Consider the following 22,341-nt stretch of genomic DNA (forward strand, 5'->3'; position numbering starts at 1 on the left):
GTTTTTAAACACCGATCTGGTGTGTTCAAACTCCCAGTACCTCCAACTAGGAAATCATTTTGAACTGTGAATCGGTATATATTTATAATCCCAATTCACTCGTTTTTTTTTAAGACCACGAAATTCATATATATTTTATTTTCATCAGTTTTCGTGGTCACACGGCGCAGTAAAACAATAAATACCCAGTGCGTGGTTTATTTTTGTTGTTTAAATATTGTAGTACAACAGCTGTTGTTTCTAAATATAAATAAATCATTCCGCTTTTGATGTTTCGTCTTTAGTGCTTTGTACATCTTTTGCAGTATCATTTGCTGATGAACCGGATGAATTTTGAGCACTAGATGCACTATTTACTTTTGTTGTTAAATTTGCTGTATTTGTATTTGATGGTATGTTGTTTGTCACTGCATTTGATACAACATTACTTGATGAGTTCGTATTATTCAGTTTGATTTCTTCAGTTTTTTCTTGTGATGGTGTCACTGTACCGCCTAAAATATTTTTGTAATATGTTAATTAAATTTATACTGAAATTTGTTTTGTTTAATCCCCTCCCCTTTATCACACAATATTAACAAAAAATTTTAATGAAAAGTGAACATTCTTCCCTTTTTTATATAGAAAGGCATATCAAGATTTACTCTTCTTACTTTTTGAACACTTCTCGATCAGAGACCTCTCTTTATTTGAGATCAAAAATCAAAGAGTCCCTGGAAGTTGTGATTCGATATATCATTAATGAGATAAATAACCTTGGTTAATTATAAACTTTTCAAGTAATATTAGAAAAATTTAAATGTGTAAAATAGACGCAAATGAGTTGATAAATAAAATTTTTTTTGGACAAAAACCGAAAAATCGCTTATAACTGTTTTTATTTTTTCATAATAATATGAAAGTAACAGTTTTAAAAAACTTTTCAAAAGAGAAACGAAAACGCCCAAAGAAAATTTACTGTGTCCAAATAACATTTGTAATCTGTGAATTCTTTTTTAAATTAACTATATTTAATTATACATAACATTAAAAAATTTTCTTGGCTAAGTTCAAAATTATTTATGATAAACAATTAAAATAAAATAAAAAAATTATTATTTTTTTTATTCAACAACCCAATTGTAGAAAATAAATGTGTACCAAAATTTACGTTCTAAGTTCTAAAATACAAAATTTGAAACAAAAACTTCTTTTACAATGAATGTTTTTGTCGAATATAAATAATGTTGGGAAGCCTACTATCAAACTCCACTCATTGAACGATAAATGTTCTTGCAGTGGTGTTAGCGAAAACTTCTCATTTAATCTAGCACAACATATGAAATTCATACAAAATGAATGGATCGTATGAACAACGAGTGTATGTGCGTGTAAAAAGCTATAATGCTACATGAACCATTAATGCATATAGTCAATAAGGGAAAAAATAAGTTAACGTTAGTCAATCTGCGCTGGAGTACATATCTCGGAAATAATCGATGAAATTCGATTATCTTCTTCAGGAAAGTTTCTTCTATTAATGTCAACACATATTTTTAATGTGCATATTATTAACGAATTTCGTACGTGGTCTTACATGATGGAAATTGTTAATCGCACCTTACACTTCAAGTCAAGTTTTGAATAATGTATTAAAGGAGCATTTAAATATCCTTCGGTAAAGTCGAATTCGACCTTACAATTGTATTTGTGGAGTTCTACCTGATAAAAGTTCCACGAAGGAATTCCACCTGATAAATTTCTATTTTCTCACGAATAATTTATCCCCACAAACATTTCTAATATAACTTGAATAAATATGCCGTTTCTAAACGTTTTGCAAGCTTAATGTGTTAAAATTTCTCAAACAAATTTCTGACAGTAGATTCCTATGTTAAGTTACGATAAATATTTTACATTAAGCTAGAGCATTCATATTTCAACGATGATTTCTCCAACGCAGAACTTAATGAATCATCTTAATTTGCCTTCTGTCGTACTTTTTTGTAGCCGTGAGAGTTGCTGATAGTATGGATTACCAAAATTGTAATGTATTTGCATTCAAATCCCCAGATAGAATATGTTACATAAAGCTGATAGAAAACCAAGCTTTGATTTTTATTTTATATAAATTTAGCAAAAAGGTGAATCTTTTTAAGTTGATTTTCATAAAAGCAGTTCTTGAAGGCCCGAAATAGAGTCAGATAAAAGCATACAGAAGGCGTCCAACGATTCATAGAAAAGAATACAAATTTCTCGTAACCAATTCACCAAAAGACCAAGCCCCACATTAAATATGTAGCGTAAATATACGGACGTTCACTTTATTTAATTATAATATTAAATAATACCTATTAGAGAACTCACTTTGTCCTCCTCCTCCATAATACTGTTGTTGTCTCGATCCACCGGTTTGTGATCGATTCTGTGATTGTGCTCCAGATTGTGGATTACCGCCACGATGACCTCCCCGTTGTGAGTTGTTATTATTGTTGTTACCACCAGACATTGCAACTGGTGTTTGTTGTATAGATACAGGCCTTTGTATTGGGGCTGGATAACGTGATGTTCCAGGTGGTACTTGAGCATTCAATTGCTGTGACCGTCCACCAACCGCCGCCATATTCATATTATTTTGCGCTTGTCGATTATTTTGTTGTTGTTGTTGTTGCTGTTGTTGAAAAACTAATTGGGATTGTTGAAATATTTTGTATATATATATACACATATATTTAAATTTATACTATATTTGAATATGATTGAATGTTACTTAATCACATAATACAATGTAAAATTAATCTAGTTTGTGTAATTATCTTTTGGAATCATAAGCTAATTTCTAAATAAAATCAAAGATTCAAGTCAAAGAAAGTTTTAGTATTAGTTTTGATTTTAATTTTATTAAGTTTAAACGATTTTTATTATCAAAAACTGGATGGAAACGGTTCTTACTAAAATTATCTCTTAATATTTACACGAAATTATAAAAGAAAGTGAAGCTACTCCACATATAATACAAATTAAATATTAAATTCGAATTTAAAAAATGCAAAAATGAAAATCGAAAAAGATGGCACAAATTACAGAATTTGAGATACGTCTCGCGCAGTATGTACCGAAGAGAAAAATTACAAGATGTTTGTTATTATTTTTTAATAAATATGTTCAATAATGTGCACTTTGTTTGAGAATTAAACAAAAGATGTTGGAGATTTAAGCTTTAAAATTTTTGAAATCATGACGGATTTATTAAGATTTTAGCCGTTTCTCTTATTTGGTAACAAGAGTAAAAATAAATAACAGTGTGAATTTATAGGTGATGTGATACGTAATATTCGATCTTATTCTCACACTCTCTATGTAGCTAGTGTTTGGAGTATGTTTAAGGAAACTTATTTTCTTCAACTAGTACCTCGTTGATAAGAAACTCTAACAAATATTAGATTAATTTTAGCCCTATTAGTTAGCTCCAGTAATAACAAGTACTACGAGCCTGTCCACCAAAATTTATTTTTTAACTTGATTTTTTTTTATTCCGCTTTATAGCTCTACTATGTTTCTTTTTCCACGTCTTTGTCTAGCTTCTTTATCCTTCTCGGCGTCCTCAAATCATTCTCGAATAAGGATGAGGTTTTTTTACTCTGTGTGTTTTTTACTGGTGATATTAAAAATTAATTTTTTTTTAATCCTATGCGTGGTGATATTTTAAATTGAATTACTGTTAATAAAATTTTTTTCGTAACGGTTTTTTACAGGCAAACAATTTTGTCTTTCTTCTGATACCAACTTCGATTGGACAATATAGGTAACTACACCTATATCTCTGTTAACCAATCGAAATTGGTACCAGAAGAAAGGTAATTAATTTACGAAAATAATGATATAGGCTTGGCTGCAAAAAATCATTATGGAAAAAAAATGATTAAAATTAATTTAATTAAAAACTGCCATGTATACTTTTCGATAGACAAGCATAGTCGTGTTTAAGAATCAAAAAAATTTCATAAAAAATATGTCTCATCTGGTTATCAATTGGGTGAAGGTCTCCTACACCGTCTCTCAGACTATTAAGGCTTATAGAAAGTTTAAATTTTGTTTGATGTATACAGGATATCTTGTATATCCTACATGAAAGGTATTCCTTGGTATATATGTTTCCACCCGAATAATTCTAGTATTATTTTCACAGCTTGGAAGGTATTATTTTTCTTTTTGAAGTTGATAACAAAATGTCAGTGAGATGAAATAATAAACATTAAATATAATTCACGAAAATAAGCTCTAATGATCATTATGTTTAAAAAACATTATAAATATTTACTGTTTACCAACCTAGCAACGATCTATTAAAGTTGAAAAAAAGTCTTGCGCGTGCTCTGTTGAATTATTATAGTGAGTGACATCAAAAGGATGGACAACAAAAGCAGTATTAATACTTAATTTTAATTTATTTTTAAAAAATTTCCATTTTTATGACTGAAAATCATCTAATACATGTGATTTATATTTACTTATTTCTAATTATTATATGAGTACAAAGATAAATTGATGGACAGGCTCATTCAATATTTTTGATGTTGACACATACCTGAATTTAGGACAGACGTAAACATATCTTGAGCTTGACCTCCTGGTGATTTTAATTGTTGTTGCCTAGTATTTTGTTGTTGTTGTTGAGCATTTGGACCACCAGGTGTATTTAATCCACTAACATTACCCTGTTGAGTACGATATTGCTGTTGGGCAATGGCTGCGGCCGCTGCAGCCATTTGTAAAGGTGCAGTTAAAAATTGTGATCCAAAATTTTGTAATGTTCCACTTGAACCACTATGATTACTAAACACGTTATTTTGTAATCCAAAACTTGTTTGATGTTGATGTAATGGCGGCGCTGATGGTAATGCTGAATTACTTGCTTGTTGATAAAACCCTGTTTGAGCTCCTGTAAATTTTTAAGAATTTATTAGTCCAATATTTTACTTAAATTGTTGGATGAAAACTATGAAACAATTTTTTCGCCATGTTTTAAATTTTACACACTCAAAAATATTTGTTGAAATTTTGAAGTAAATTTTAATTTGCATAAATTTACTTCCAGTACCTAGAAAGTATTACCCTTTATTTCAATTTCGAATTCAACTATCTCCTTCAATTTTACGATTTTTAAATAAAATTTATATTACAAATGGTATAATAATATACTTGCTAAATTTAAAGTTTTTTTTGAAGAAGGAAGTATAATCCTTGTACTTGTGTTTTGTAACAAAAAATATATAACCTACTGAACTAATTTACATACCCGCATTCGCTGAATAATATGAATTTGATGGCTGAATTTGTGCAGGAACCACACTACTTTGCACAGGACCTCCCGGACCACGCATATAGCTGGGTGGTAGCGTAGGATCATATGGTAAATAAACTTGTCCTCCTTGTTGCGATTGTGCTCCATATCCTTGTCCAATTGCTCCTGCTTTTGTTCCAATTGCACCAATTTGTTGCGAGGATGGTTTAACACTAGCTGACATTAATGAATTTGATGTGGATGATATTAAAACAGTACTCGGATTATTATTGATTTGTTGTGATTGACCAAAAGGTCCTGTGGCTGCCATTCTATAAGGTGATGTTAAATTTTGATACACGTCCGGTGGCGGTTGAGCATTTGGTGGGTGTGGTGGTCCTGTTTGTAAATACATTGATTGTGGTGCATTATATGGTGTTGATGCCGTTTGACCAATACCATATGGTGCGGGAAATTGTGAGAATTGTGAACGACTTTGATCCATTTGAAATGCTCCATATAAACTACCCTGTGTCGGATGTGGTGATATATTAAATTGTACTGTTGGCGGTGATGGTATTGCTGACATTCCACCGTATGGTGCATTCCCTGCCAAATTTGGCTGTAAAAATTCAAATTTCAGTTAGTTACTTAAATTATTAAACTCATTTTTTAGATAATTACAATTCGAAGGGTAATGATGAAGAATTAAAATATAAATATTGATCATGGACTGTTTATTTATTTAAAATTAGTGAAAAACAATTGATAGAGTTAATTGTTGAAATAGATAAATTTTCAACTCCCTATAATTTATAGTTTTTTAGAAAATGCTTTATTACATTTTGTAACCTGGACAAAACAAGTCTAACAAATACGATTAATACAATTATCAACTTTTGTAGAGTCATTTGCAGAATTTTAATTTTAATTTTAATTGTTATATCTTTACTAGGCATAAAAAGTAAATAAAACCAACCTGATAATTAATATGTTGATTAGCTCCAGTATAAGCTTGAGGAGGTTGTTGACTAATACCCATCACTTGTACGGGTGGTGGACTCAATGGATGACCAGATCCTAGATGATTACCACCAGTTGGTTGTTGTCCAGTTCCAGTATTTTGCGTAACAGCAGTTGGGCCACCAATATGACTTGGTGCAACTGTTGGTGGTACAACTCCTGTACTTGGTGATGTTCCAATATGATGTTGTGTGGTAACACCACCAACTGTGGGTACTACACCACCAGTTCCATTACCGGTCGCTGCTTGTTGTGTAGGTTTTACTTTACATACATTTGTACTATTATTTGTTACATGACTTGGTGATGGACTGTAAACTTCATGGTGGGTTTCATCACTTGGTTCATTACTTTTACTGAATGCTGACGCTGGATCTAATGTTGCAAAGTTTGCTGTTGTGTTAATAGTACCTTCTTCAGTGGTCACATTATGTTCTAATACTGGTGGCATACTTTTCTCCCATACTTTTTTCACTGATGCAATTTTTAAATTGAGTTCTGCTGTTGATGGTGATATTGTTGTATTACTTGTCATTGCATGAATGGAACGTGGCAAACCTCCTAAACCTTCAAAAATAAATTTAAGTCAATATTTCTCATTTATTATTCCAATGAATTAATTTTAAAAATATATTTCTCCCTAATAGTCGCTTTAATTTGCAAAATATATGGTCGGAATCTACTTTTTTTATAGCTTAGAAAATTTTATACAAAAAAAATATCTACAAATTATTTAAATTTATTAACGAAATCGAATCTGTGATCAGGTACTTTAGTTGGATCGTTTCATGGCCGGCAGAGTAGCTTAGTTAGTCACTTTGAAACTTGGTGACAGTGCAGTCACTATCATATATACCTTGTATTAGTTTTTTTTTTTAGTGACTCACTTAGCAACTCACTTGATCATCATTACTTAGTTTTTTACCGATGTGTATTGCGTCTAAATTGTAATGGCTCGAGATATACTTTAAAGGGTAATATAATTTTTGTTTATAAGTCAAATTGATTGGGTTTTATTTAGAAATACTAATAATCAAACTAAATAATCACCTTTTTTGTCATCCGTTAACTGTGTTAAATCTGAGTCGAAATTAAAATCTAATTTCATGTCAGCAGAATCTTCCGCTGCTTTATTAAACGACAATGGTAATTGTATCGGTTCTGGTTTCTTGTCAATCATTTCATTAATTGGCTTATTAAATGCTAACATTGTTTGATTATCAATATCATTATCATCTAGTTTATTTATTGTGCGATTTTTATCAATCCCTCCTCCACCACCACCACTATTACTACCCCCACCACGTTGCTGTTGCTGTGTTGAATTTTTAACATGATTATTAAATTTAGTTTTTAAATCACCGGGTGATTTATAGTTTGTATTTTCAAAAATAATTGTATTAACTGGCGGTGTACTACCATCTAATACAGACTTATCTTGAAGTTTTAAACTTTTATTATCTGTATTGGGACTGCTGCGTTGACTTGATGTACCCGATTGATGTTCTAAATCTACACCACATTTATCAATTGCTATATTTAGCGAATCTTGATGAGTATTCTTGTCCCAAGCATTCATTTGTTGAGTCATTGGTTCTTTTACTGAATATAAACTAACATTTTGATTAATTTTATTCATTTCATTAACATCACACATAACATTACCCCCACCACCTTGTTGCATTTGTTGTGCTTTATGTATGCGACTTTCACGTTGTCGTATAAATCGTGGTGGTACATTCTTTTGGCGTGGACGATCAAACTGACTCTTATTTGGTGGATTTACTGGTGTACCTAACAATGGTGGAATGTTCGCAGACGATGTTGATGTAATTGGGCCATTTGATTTATTTATTGTTACTGTCGTTGACTTTGTGACTGAAGTAGTACGATTTGTATCTTTTGTTTCTTTTTTTGTTGTCATTTGTTTAATATTTTCATCCTTTTGTGGTTTCACATTTTTTTTACTACGCACTTCTTGAAAACCGTCTTCACCAACATCTTCACTATTCATATCTTGATGATCCTCTTCTTTTTTTGGATCTTTTGATGTTACTTTCAAATCTGAAAGTGCATTTGTTAATGTGTTTGGATCATTTAATTGAATTTCATCGACACGGTTTACTGTGGTTCCACTGCCGTCTTTTGGTTTGGACACGGATTGTGAACTACGTAAATTACTACCAGAATTTTGACGGTTTGATTGATTTGATGAACGCCCTTGGTATGTATTGTTAGAACGTTTCTCAGCACCTGGTGCACGAGATGTCGTTGATGATGTTATTGTTTGTGAACCGGATCGACTTCGATTTGAATTGTTTGATACTGTTGAGTTATTTGAATTTTGTCGTTGTGTTTGAGATCCTACAAAGAAATGCAAATAGTATATTTATATTTATTATAGAAAAGCCAACAGATTTACTTTAGATATTAAAACTCATCAGTACGAGCAAAATTTATTTTTGTTTTTAATTTTTTATTTCTATCTATTCTGATTTCATCTATTTTAGACTTTTTAATTTAAAAAAAAAAAAAAAAAAAAGAAGGAAAAAAAAAGGAAAGTTATTTCCACAAATTTTTTATTAGTTGCATTTTTTTATTATTCAAGATCTTATACTATTATTATAACCTTATTTAAAATTAAAGGGTTCGAAAAATTCCACGATTACTATAGAAGTGATTAGATAACTAAAATCAAGGATCTAAAAGAGAGAATCTCATTCAGTAAATTCATTATTCGTTGTGTGCAAAATAGGCGGAGGAAACACAACTGAATCGATCACGCATCGCTGCCCTCTTATGAGATTTTTAATAAATCACACGTTTTATATAAAATATGACTATTTTTCAATTGTTTACATGTAATTGGTATAGTAAATATCAAATAAAATTTTGAATAATCACAATAATAAACTTATTGCATTAGAAATTTTTTATTAAATTTGTTAGAAAATAGTATTTTCCAATTTTCAATGTAAATCATATATATGTTATCGTAATATTATAATTTCCGTCAGATTGTAAACTAACTAGTAAAACTAACTTCCAAAAAAGGGTCATATACCAGCCCAACCCGTGCTTACTCGACCAAGATGAACTAATATAGCGCAATAAGTTGATTTTCGTTAATAAGTGTTTAGTTAGCGCTAGTTGGAGTGTTTTTTTTTTGTAACCAGTTTACAATCTGACAGAAATATCCATAAAATTATATTGATAAAGTAGTGTGTAATAACCATGAAATATTAATATCTTCTTGTGTGGGTATGTTTGTATTCTTAAATTTAAAAAAAGCCACATATTAATTGATAACATGGGCGTCGCCAAGGGAGGAGGTAGGGGCACCTGCCCCCTCTACAAAATAATTCAAAGTCTACTCATTTGATTTAAAAATGTAATATTCTACTGAATTCAAACTTTTATTTTCATTGATCAAATAGCATTTCTGGTAAATGAAATAATTATACAATTGGTCTAATTTTAAAACACTACTATTTTCGAGTTTTTATTCTAATATACTTTGACTTGTCAAATTAATAATTAATGCTATGTTGGTATGTTTAATTAACGTTGTCCAACAATTATAATTTTTATTGGCGATTGTATGAAAGAAAACGCTTCATCGTTCATATTATATACCCAAATGCTACTGTAAAAATAAATTCGCGATCTAAAAGCTAGTGTGAAAGCATTGATATATGAAGAGAATAATAGATTGAAGTTTTACAGTATTTTGCAATTTATATACAGTCGGTTCGTCCGTCACTTTAATCGGTGTATGCGGCTATTGAGAGTCGTTTTGCATAAGATAAAGAAGAAATATTATTAATAAATGTATAATCTTAAAAAATTATTACGTTTGCTTTAAATTTCAATAAATTAAGCAAAGCAGTTAAGCTTTTTTAGCAGTTTTAGAAAAATGTCGATTCAAAATTTTTTTTTAATAATTCATTTTCTGCATCTTTCAGGTTACCCCTCTTTGGCATATTGGTTGGCGACACCCCTGATTGATAGCGAAGCGTGAGAAGTTAAAATTACCTTGAGTTTGTTGTGTTGATGAATTTGAACCGCTTTTACTTCCAACACTAATTTTTCTTCCATTACGCACATCTTTGCGTTCACTTTCTGTATCGGAATTATTATCCGATGTTGTTTCACCATATTCATCAGAATTTTTATTTGATCGTTGTTTCCGACTGCCAGAATGTCCACGACTTTTATCACGCCGTGAAGATGTTGATTCTGTATCTGATTTACGTTGCATACGTGGTGGCACATTTGTATTTTTTGATTGTGTTCTTGAACTTCCAATTATTCCAGCTGATAATGCTTGCTGTTTTAATTTGGTTTTTTCATCAGATGAAAGAATTTCACCTCCAATTTCATCACCGGAATTCACCTTTTTCTCACTTTCAAATTGAGATTGTGATTGTTGACTGAATGGACTTTTGGTCGTTGGAGGACCATAGCCATCCATTCTTTTACTACCAGTTCCACCTCGTGTTGACCGAAAATTACCACGTCCACGCCGAGAAGGCTCACCTCGTGGAATGTAACCTTCTCGACTGCTACCACTTGAGGGACGTGATGATTCATAATTACGTTTATCAAATCGCCGATCAGATGTTACATTTACGTTTGTTTTCTCTTGTTTCACTTCTAAATTTTTTTCGTCCTTATCAGCTTTGCGAATCGGACTTCTATGTGATCGTCGATCGTCCTTGCTACTTTCATTTGATGCAGATATTTCGTCACCTGATAATTCGGAATCAGTTTGTTTCCAATCACTACTTCGGGATGATGACGGTCTGTGGCCCATTCGTACTTGTTGTCCACGTCGACCGCCACCATCACGACCACTACTGCTACCAGATCCACTCCAACCACGATACACATTATAACCACCAGATCCACTCCATCGATTATTTCTATTATCGCGCCCACCCCCTCCTCGATTATGTGACGTGTTACGAGTATTTCGTTTGTCATCCTTATCTTTAATACTATCGTGTGTATCTTTATCGATTTTATTTGAATTATCAGTAATTTCTTCCTTTATTTCAATACTTTTATCATTACTTGATTTTTCATTTTCAACATTTTCAACAGGAGCCACATTTTCAACAGCTATGGTACTAGGTGATATAGCATCAGCCCATGCTTTTGGAGAATTAATATTTTCAATACTAGAACGTATTGGTGTTGTTTCTTTTTTTGGTACAACCCAATCGTCATCGTCAGCAGGCGTTTTGCGGTCATTCACTTTTTCGTCAATCTTTTTCATTTCAGGTTTTTTATCCAAACTTTGTCCGGAAGTTGAACGTTTTAATTGTGTTAAATTACGTTTCTCACTACGTAATTCATCAGCTTCCATTTTTTCACGAGTAATAGGACCGGGTACTCGCCGATCACCTCGTTCTTCTCTATAACTGTCTTTGCGTTTCTCTTCTTCAAATGGTGCTCTTTCATCTGCCCATGACCCAGTATATTCTAGATCACGCATTGAATCACGCGAATGACGTGATTCTTTTGATGCCCTTGAATCACGGCTATCTGGTCGTTGAGGACGTTCATCCCTATAACGATTATCATCTCTAGATGGCAATCGATCCATGTCTCTGATGCGATCATCGCGGTCATACTGATGTGAGCGACGATTATCTTCAACGTTACGATGACGATCAATATCTCTGATATCTTCTGATCGACTACTTCGATCAACAAATTCGCGACGATTATCATCACGATATTCGTTACTATCTTGGCGACTAATTTCACGATGATCACGATCTCTTTCATGATCACGATTCATGTCATCAAATTGTTGTCTATCGCGATCACGTTCTTTTCGATCACTATCATCACGATTATCCCGTTTATCATAATCATATTCTTGACTATTGCGATAATTGTTTCTATTATAATCGTCATAATAACGATTGTCTCTAACGTCTCGTTCACGCGAATCGCGATTATCTTTATATTGAACATCTCGACTGTCTGATGATGAATTTGATTTTCTAGAACCGGATTCAACATATGAACGATGTGTAGGAGGCATATTATGTTGTCTATAACGATTATCGTCTGGAGTATAACGATCACGTCTTGTATCACGATGTTGATCATCATCAATATCGGAATCATTACGATATCGTCTAGAATTTTGAGATTGGATCCATCGTGGATCGTACTGTTGAACAAACGGTACATTTGAGTTAGAGTTTGATTGCTGCTGTTGTTGTTGTTGTTGTTGGCTAGGTGGTTTTGTAGCCGGTGGTAGCTGTGGACTTGCTGTACCACCTGGAGCTCGTTGTCGTTCTTGTTGTTGAAAAGCTCGTTGAAAACGTGGTGGAAGATTCACTTGGAATTGTCTTGAAAAATTGGGTGCTTCCCGATTTTCCCGTTGTTCACGCATATCACGATCACGATCACGTTCTCTATCAGCTCGATTAACATTCACATCCGATCTTTGTGAATCACGATCACTTCCACGATCAGATGTATTTCTTTGCTCATTTCTATGTAAGTTCCTTCCTTCAATTTGTGTCAATTGTCGGAATTCTGATAAACCATGTGATACACCACTACGTACATTTTCAGTTTCTCTATCCCGCACATTTTCCCTTTCACGATCACTATCACGTTCACGCTCACGATCGCATTCACGGTCACGATCACGGTCTCTTTCTCGTTCCCGTGTTTCACGGTCTTTCTCCCAATCGGGTACTGGTATTGGAACTGGAGTTATAATTTGTGGTGGGACAACAGCAGGATTAATGGTTCCTTGCGATTCTTCGAATGTTTTTCCATCGATTGTTTGTTTTTCTTTAATTCTTCTATCTAATTCTTCTAATTTTTTATTAGCTGCTTCACGTTGTTCTAGCCGAAAACGTTTTTCTTCTTCCTCTTTACGTTTCTTAGCACGTTCTACTGCTAATGCCACTTCTTCTGATGGCTGTTTTCTACGTTGTATCCATAGTTCATCATCTTCATTAGAACGGCTACCACTACGTGAACTTGATTGGCCACCAGCTGATTGTGGTGGATTGCGTTGATCTTGTGGTTGTGGTATATTTCTTGATGAACTCCATCCACGTGAAGATGCTTGTAATTTACTATCGGCATGTGGATCGTGTGGTTTTTCAGACTCTTTTGGAGGTAATGAACTTTGTCGAACACTTTCTTTCCGGGATTCAGATTCAGGAACTGTTTCATCATCACTAAATGCAAGTTTTTGACTAAAACAAAAAAAAATTAATTAAGAGGTTAAGAATAATAAATGAATTCATTTTAATCTAGAGAAAGTGAAATATAAGCAGCTCATGAAACTTCGTTTAATCTTAGCTTCCATTTTGAAACAACAACAAACAGATTACAAATAGTAAATTTAACAACTATGCATTAAATTTCCAGCCTAGGGTCTTAATACTTTTTTTTCATCTCAATATAATTACAAAAATAAACAATAGAAAATTTTTTCGATCTTATTTGATCGGTCTTTTCGTCTAGATACATAGTAAATTTAAATAAGAAGATAAGTTTATTTAAGGACGTTCCCAAAAAATTACGTTTGCTCAGAATCATTTTTAAATCGATGAGAATTAACTATGTGTAGCTTTGATAATCCGTAGCTCGAAAACTACCCGATAAAAAATTTTGTGGCCGTGAGAACTTTAGATCAGAACGATTCGAATGAAAATCCATATCAATCCTTTATTGAAGTGTTTTTAAAAGTGTGCTTTATTATGTAACAAGACTAATTTTCTTAAGATTAATTTGGAAAATTAATATTTACTAGTTCAAAACATGAATATATTTTCCTATAGATAAAATTATAATAAGAGAAAAATAAATATTTCTTCTATAAATCTTTAAGCGTCAATATTTCAAAAACGAAAAATTTTACTCTTCATTTTCGTCAATAATCCAAGTTCTAACAGAATCCACTCTCAAAATTTGAAACTTATATCTCAAATATTTTCATGCACTCTTTTTTTTGGGAACGTTCTAAATTTTATTTATACCCAAAGAAAATTATAAAATCATTCCTTACTTATAATCAATGTCATCATTTGCTGCCCAACCAGCATCTCTGGTCATATCATCCATTCGATTTAAATCTTCTTCTTTTATAATTGGACGTTGTGCGAGATCATCCAATATAGAAGGTGGTGGTCCACTTGGTTGTGGTCCACTTCTGTATCTACTACTTGTAGTTTGACCACGGGGTCCACCCGTAGTAATTGGAGGTGTCGCTCCACCATGTAAAGGTGGCATTCCAACACCACCACTTGAATTCACAACTGCATGAAAATTACCTGCAGGTGATTGCGTTAACTGATTCATAGGACCGCCAGCTGGCCCAGCATTTGTCGGAAAATTACCTTTGTACATCTGAAATAAATTTTGGTTAATTATTAAACAAGGATTTAATTTATGAAAATAATATAACGACCTCAAAATTGATATAAAAAAAAACCATACATTTTTCAGAAAATGCTTTTGAATGACCATAAATATAAATTGCATGAAATACAAAGAAGGATTTCTAGACTGAATAACATTTTTTGTTCATATTTTTCTTTTGATTCCTGAATTAAAATAATTTTATTTTAAAAATTACAAAATATTGAAATATATTATGTACGTGTATTTCGGGCAGAAAAGCGAAGTATGTCTATAAATTAAAGCCAATTAAGACACAAACTAAAGCTTAAATTATCAATTCATATAAGATTTTAACGTTACATAAAGTATTTTACGAATATTATTCATCACATCGTGAGATTAGCAGCTGTTAAATCTTATTAAATTTTTTATTACAAATTGCAGGTCACATAAATGTAAAAAAAATTATGACCCATGATTCATAAAACCGACTGATATCTATCTGCCTGTAAGTGCTATTTTGGAGTTACTAATACATTAGCGATCTAATAATTCTCAAGCTTCTTATAAGAGCATCGCCAATGGTATTATAGAAAAAAGTACGAAATAAGGATATTTTAAATATAACTTCCAGTATTTTCATATAATTCCAGATTTTTGCTTTCTTTTATGACTTAATATAAAGTGGTCACACTGAAATAAATATAAAGCTTAAAATACTTACAAAAGGTGGTATTACTCCTCGAAACTGTGGGAGCGGCTGCTGTAGCATGTGGTGGCCGACCGGGACCGAGCCCTGCTGTACCGAGCTGCCCACCTCTGGCGCCCCTCCTGGGCCCCCACAACCTCCTTGCATCCACGACCCTTCGGTCTGTGGGCGCAAGCTGGGTCCAGGACCATATTGGGTGTCGGCGCCACTTCTCTGTACGGTGGCGGGGGCTACGTTCTCCGCAGTATCTGCATTCCCTGACAAACTTGGGAATTCGTGTTGAAATTGTGCACTCTGATATGGTGGTGGTTGACCACCACCCGGGATATCTGAGCCGCTCATTACAGCACTCCATGATTTATTATCGTGTGACTGTGTTGAGTAAGTAACTGGTCTGCTTTCTACAGATGGAGTAGTACCGCCACTAGGAGGTGATTGAATTTGATTTCCACTGGGAATACCAGTATTTGGATGTTGTAATTGTTGTTGTTGCTGTTGTTGTATTGGTTGTTGTTGTTGCTGCTGCTGCTGTTGTTGCTGCTGCTGCTGCTGTTGTTGATGTTGCTGTTGTTTTGGTTGTGGAAGAATTGTATTTGTAACAGGAATAGCAATAGCCGCCTGGTGTGGAGTTAGCCCGCCTGGGCCTGTTGTTGCTTTGACCGGTGACTAAATTATGAAGTAAAAAAAGTTTAATGAATTTGAACTAAAATTTCTACTTAGTAATTTTGAAAGTCGTTTTATTTCATTACTGAAGTGAAAATTGAAACATTTCGAATTGGCAGAACAAATATAATCTCTTTTACACCAAAATCATGAAGCAACCTCTTCCTTAACAGCCGACTTATTGGATTCGAAATTTTGAATTTCCAACTTTTATTTTCGAAGAGAGATTTCAGTTTACTTTTGTTCAATATTTCCCTAAAGAGACTGCCATGCTGGATCCGCCATTTTGAATAGCACATTTACTAACAAGTAGTGGTCCAAATTTATTGTTTTAAGCTATTTTTACACCACTATAAGACCTTTGCCAAGATTAAAATGGAAACTGAATTTTGGCAAACTTTTTTATGATACAAAAATTTATCGAAAATAAAATTCACCTTCAATATTAGATTCAATTTAAAAAAAACTGTTTTTTAGAATAAAAACGATACTTACAATACTAGTGTTTTGTGGTGTGGTTGTTGTGGGGGCGCTATTTGTATTTGATGATTCAACGGGAGATTTTCCCCAAGTAGCGCCTTGAGTAGTCGAACCAAGTGTTCCACCAGTTGTAGGTACCAAGGACACAGCGGTTGAATCACTGCCTCCACTAGTTTCAGCTTTCAAAGAAGGTAAATTTGCAGGAGGGCGACGTGCGCTTGGCACCTTACCCAAACTTTGCATGCCATGTTTGCGAGGGAGGGCTGACTTTGCCGCGTGCGGCTCTAATGATTCACCCTAAAACAATAAATAAAACGATTGAAATGATAGTCGCATCAATGAATGTTTTTAATCGGGATTCCTCAATAACAGCTCCGATTTTCATGATTATTTTTTCAAAATGTATCTTTGTATATTATTTAAAATCAGAAAGAAACATTTCAGGGGGGGGGGGGGATAATCTGGAGGAGGAATAGGCAATGTCGCGACTGATATATCCACGCCCAGTCTAAATCGCTAATGACAGAATCTAATGATTTTATACTGTAGGTGTCTTTTAAGAAAGGATTTTTTGAAATTCATTCAAGTGAAGAGGAATAAAAGTCTGGCCACATCTCTTACAATCAGATGGTTATAATTTATACACAAAGATGCATCTAAAAGTGAATAGTCAACCGATACTTTTGGGGGTGATTTGACTTTTAAGGATGTTATAAAATTGGGGAGCTTACTACCTTTTCGAAAAATTTCATAAGGGTATATTTTTTTTAGTCTTATTTCGTTTAATACAACATCTTCATATTCTATTTTTTATCGAAATAAATTTTTCTATCGTATATGACAAATAAAAACACAATACGTAAAATATGGTAAGAATTTTGCAACTTTTGAGAAGGTAAACAAATGTAGTACAATTTTTTAAGGAAAATTTGACTTTATTTCAACTTAAATAGCCGGTAAAAACAATCTTCGAAACGCAAGTCTAAAATTTCAATTTTTAACCGACGAAAAAACAAAACGGAGGCAAGTCTTATGCCGACGAATATATTTTAAAAAATTTAAGACAACCAATAACTTTATACTGAGTGGTCCCCAATTGTGACAATTCTTTTATTACTGGATAGGGTAGCAACATTTCAAGGGTGTTGAAAATAGGGGGTCCAAAATGTAAGTCAAAAGAATGGTATAATATTCGCTTGATATGGGCTCGAATATAAAGTCTGTGGATTATCATGTATTAATAAAATGACACTTAGCAGGCGCCATTTTGCTTAGCCTAGGTACTAAGCGTATCATATTAAAATCATATCCGCCTGTTAGTAAGAAAGTAGGTAATTAATGTCAAAAATTCTTTCCTTTTTACTTGGCTGCTAGTCCATCAAATTCCGATCCAAGGTCTCTATGAGATGCCCACCTTTGATATGAACAACTTTTGCTTTAATTCTTTTTCTGTATTTGATTTACCTTAGAAGAAATACCTTCTTAATGCGTGGAAAAGGCTTCTGGGACCTGTTGTATTTATATATATAGCACTTTTGATAAATAAATTCGTATGCTACATCCATGAGTATGAGAGCGTACATATAGATTATACGATGTGTATAAGAAAGATATATATGTTTATATGTTTTCTTCTTAGATCATATATTTTACTAGATATGCCCAACGTATACCAAGTACGTACATTTTTGCTTCACAGAGAAAATTAACAAAGACAACAATACAATATTCAAACAGCGGGCATAGAAACACAATAACAGAGCATAATATTCAATGCGCATGATCGTATTGACGAAAGTCAGCTGCTTCAATAGTTACTGTTTATTTAATTAATTCTGTATAAAAATTCTAAAAAATGGTTAGACAATGTTTTATTTGCAAGGAATATTTTACGGTAGACATGTATCATAGGTTAGTAAAGTTTAATTATTAAATAATATTTATGAAATGGCAATTATTATGTTTTAAATACGCGCCAGGATAGTATATGACATATAAAGACATGCGCATTAATAACAATGCTCTCTCATTTAACGACTCCACCCACAACATAAATATAATTGTATATATGAATGTAGTTTAATAAATAAAGATTAAAATAATAATGTGAGTTAGCTAAGAAAATTTTAAAGTGGGTTTAAAAAGTATCCCAGAAAGCTATTTTCCTATCTTATCTTGCTGAGTCCTTTTCAAAATCCCGATTCCCCTCAGACTTTCTTGAAACATAGCTAATAACACTTTCTATCAAATTAACTTTAAAAAAAAAAGAAAAAAAGAAAAGAGCTACGGTACCACAGACATACACACACACACACACACACACACACACACACACATAGCGGTCAAACTCATAACACCCCTTTTTGCGTGGAGGATTAATAAAAATTAAACTGAGAATTATTTTAAAACAATTAATGTATCAAATACTCACCCTGCTAACCCTATACAAACTATTGATATCGAGACTCTGATACTTGGATTTTCCTTTCTCCCCCTTGGAGGCCAACCCTGGCAGAGTAGTCATGCTGTCTGCACGCAACCATTTAGATCTCCGGGACCCAGCGAACGAACCCTTTTGCTAAAATAAAAAGAGTTTCGTATAAAAACACTATATTTAAAAAATTTTTCTTATTTCGAAACAATTATTATCATTTTTTTGAGTTCTGTTAAAATTCTAACTATAGCTGTAAAAATTCAGTAACATGACAAGTGTATTTTCAAATATCGATCAATTCGAAATTCGATTCGGTATAAACTGCTAGTAGTACGACTTTACGATTTTTATTAATCTTTTAAGTTTTATATATTTCGAAAAATAATTGTCCCAACTGAATGCGAATATAATTTTTATTTTTTATGACTTATAATTTTCCCAATGTTTAAATAAGTTTGGAGATTCGAAAAACGCTTCATTTTTTATCAATTTCAAATCTCAGAAATACTTGGCATACAGTTTTCTAAACAACAATATTCAAAAAATTTTTTTTTTTAATTTTTGGGGGTTGAAATTGGATAAATTTATTCTAAAAACAATTCTTCCATTAACAAACTTTTATGATTTATATTAAGGATTATTATTATTTTCTTATTTTATTTATTTATTTATTTTTTGTTTGTTGATAATACATAGCCCATTATAATTGGAGCTTTGAGCTACAAATAATTCGACAGAAATTCTAAAAACTTTTATTAATTTATTTTTATTTATGCAAAAACCAATAAATTAACAACAACAAAAGCATGATACAGCTTCTTGTTTATAAAATTTACAATACGTCCTTAGAACTCATAGATAGGAACCTAGAACTCGTAGATATACGTCCTAAAAACTCATCCAGGGGATAAGACGAAAATCAATAAAAAAGTTTTGGTTTTCTAGATATTAAGTTATTAAGACTTGTAAAATACGTCATTCTAATAATTACTTAGTTGATAACTTAGCAAAAAAGAAAGACGATGTAAAATTTTTTGGGTATCGAGGTCAAATATGGTTTTTTTTTGTCAAATGTTTATTTTTGATAAAAATATAATTTGATTCGCCTAAAATAGATCTCTTAATGGTAAATATAGTCGTATATTCTTAAAGTATAAAATACATGATTCACATATAACACTTTAGATAAAAAAAACTTCCAGAGTTCGTTATTTCGAAAAACTTTACTTTTCGTCAGAAAATTCGAGTTGTATAGCAATCCATAATCAAACTTTATCATCCAAGAAACAACAATCGCTATAATATACACCACCATAGTCAAAAATATTTAATTTTCTTTACCAAGCTTCGATAATTCAAAAAAAACTTTACTCTTTTCGTCTCAGATCAACAAGTACTATAAGGATTTCTCGCCAACCTTTCTCACAAAGAAAGTTGTAATCGAAAATTTTAATGTTTTTAAGTCTATTTAGTATTCGAAATTGGTTCTAATGCGTTAAATACCGTGTCTATGATATCAGATAGAATTCGTGCATATAATTTGAAGTAAATTGAGGCGTTTTTCGAAATTCCAGGCTAAAATATAAACATTTATTTCATTTGTATAACAATAAATTTAATCTAAACCAAAATTAGATTTTTAACCTTGATGTTGACTTATACATAAACGAATAATCTATAGTTGGGCACTTCGTATGTTTATGCATATTAATACCTAATTTAATTCATATGCTCTCTAATTATTAATTACGCTTGCAAAAATTTATTTACGAAATAATTAAATTTATTATTATAACAAAAGTCTGATTTTCAAATACTTATGAACAAATTAAATAATTAACATTTATCTACCTGTATTTGTAAGTAATAATAAAACCAAAATATTTTCAATAAAAAATATTCAAAAATTAAATAAAACGCAAAATAAATATAAAAAATTACGATGTAAACGTTAGTTGATGTCTCCCAAAATACAGACCATAGAAGTCAATGACACATAAGTATCACAGAACTTATTAAATTCAATTATTTGTTTTTTTAATTTTTTTGATAATCAAAATTTTGGTGATAAAAATTAACAATAAGTAAATTCAAAAATTGAAAGAATATTTAATTTACACTTGTAATTAAATAAAAAAAAATCAACTGAAATGCACACAATGTCATAAACAAAGAACTTTTGATTACGAGACATGTCATACAAGACTATAAAACATCACTTGATCGCTTAATAAAAAACAAAAATACGCATTATTATTGATTGAAAACGTATCGTTATAAAAATTACAATTTACAACTATTTTATTTCACCATTTGATTATTGAATTATTCAATGAAATATCAAAAAAAAATTTTTTAATAAAGTTGAATCGCCCAACCCAAAGTGACAAGCCAAGTATTAATCAAAAATAAAATAAAATTACATAATTCTGCCGGTCAAAATAAACATAAAATACATATCAAAAATATTCAAAGAATTGTACAAGATTATCAAAATATTGAATAATTTTTAATATAACGGTATATTATTTTTAAGTCGGCTTTCATTTACAAACTATGACAAAAACATAGAGATCTAATACATTGAAAATCCCGGTAATTTTTACAAAATAATTACTTACCTTGGTCCGTCCAAATGGGTAAATAATATATAACTGGAAATTAATCCGATTGAATCTAAATTAGGACGGATGATCACAGATTTCAATACTTTTTTTGCAACTATACACTATTTTTCACCACTTGTCAAGATGGCGTACGCCGAGACGAGCAACTCTTCCGCGATCAATAAACTGACGTCACACGACGCCAACCATGTAATATGTACCAACTGCATGAAGAAATTATCCCTAAAACGATTTTGTGGTAAAATTAAAAATAAAACTATTCAAAAATTAAAAAAAAATTATTAATAAGATTTTGAAATACAAATAGATGAATATTATTATGATCAAATGTATTTAGATAGCAATATTATATTTAAAAATATTTGGAATTTAATTTATAGTCAGCAATTTATATTTTAAATTTTTATCGTCGATATAAGATGTATCAAAATCATCAAAAGAATGGATACGGCTAGATATGACTTTAATGTGGTATTCAAGTTTTCAGGATTACAGCAAAACCGTATTCATATATGAACTGAGCAGAATTGAGGAGCGCAAATATATTAAAAAACAAACAATTGACTGAGTTAAGTGTTGAAATACCCTGTATAGAAAGTGTTGAATTCATAGATATATAACATATAGATAGAGGATCTTTATGGCGTAAAACAGCGCCTCAGTGTGAGTGACTAGGAACTAAATAAAACCATTCAACGCAAGCGGGATTATAATCGTCATAGAGATCTCAATATTTTTTTTAGTTCTAGCCACT

General features: G+C 31.8%; 1 protein-coding gene across 3 annotated transcripts; it reads right to left on the reverse strand.

The window, feature by feature from the left end:
• Positions 1-107: 107 nt before the first annotated feature.
• Positions 108-21,735, reverse strand: LOC123293208 (protein PRRC2C-like). Of its 3 annotated transcripts, none has more exons than XM_044873944.1 (12): positions 21,582-21,735; positions 18,958-19,104; positions 16,542-16,823; positions 15,399-16,049; positions 14,340-14,680; positions 10,322-13,524; positions 7,337-8,650; positions 6,243-6,853; positions 5,279-5,885; positions 4,568-4,921; positions 2,347-2,664; positions 108-494 (listed from the first exon to the last, which is right to left on the reverse strand). In XM_044873944.1, exons 2-12 carry the CDS (start codon positions 19,048-19,050, stop codon positions 256-258), a joined length of 8,013 nt encoding a protein of 2,670 aa, XP_044729879.1. In that variant the 5' UTR covers positions 19,051-19,104; positions 21,582-21,735; the 3' UTR covers positions 108-255. The 3 variants fall into 3 exon arrangements, with proteins under 3 accessions (XP_044729879.1, XP_044729880.1, XP_044729881.1); XM_044873945.1 differs by having other exon boundaries at positions 316-494; positions 2,331-2,664; XM_044873946.1 differs by lacking the exon at positions 108-494 and having other exon boundaries at positions 2,459-2,650.
• Positions 21,736-22,341: the final 606 nt, after the last annotated feature.

Source organism: Chrysoperla carnea, chromosome 2, assembly GCF_905475395.1.
Source record: "Chrysoperla carnea chromosome 2, inChrCarn1.1, whole genome shotgun sequence".
Lineage (NCBI taxonomy): Eukaryota > Metazoa > Arthropoda > Insecta > Neuroptera > Chrysopidae > Chrysoperla > Chrysoperla carnea.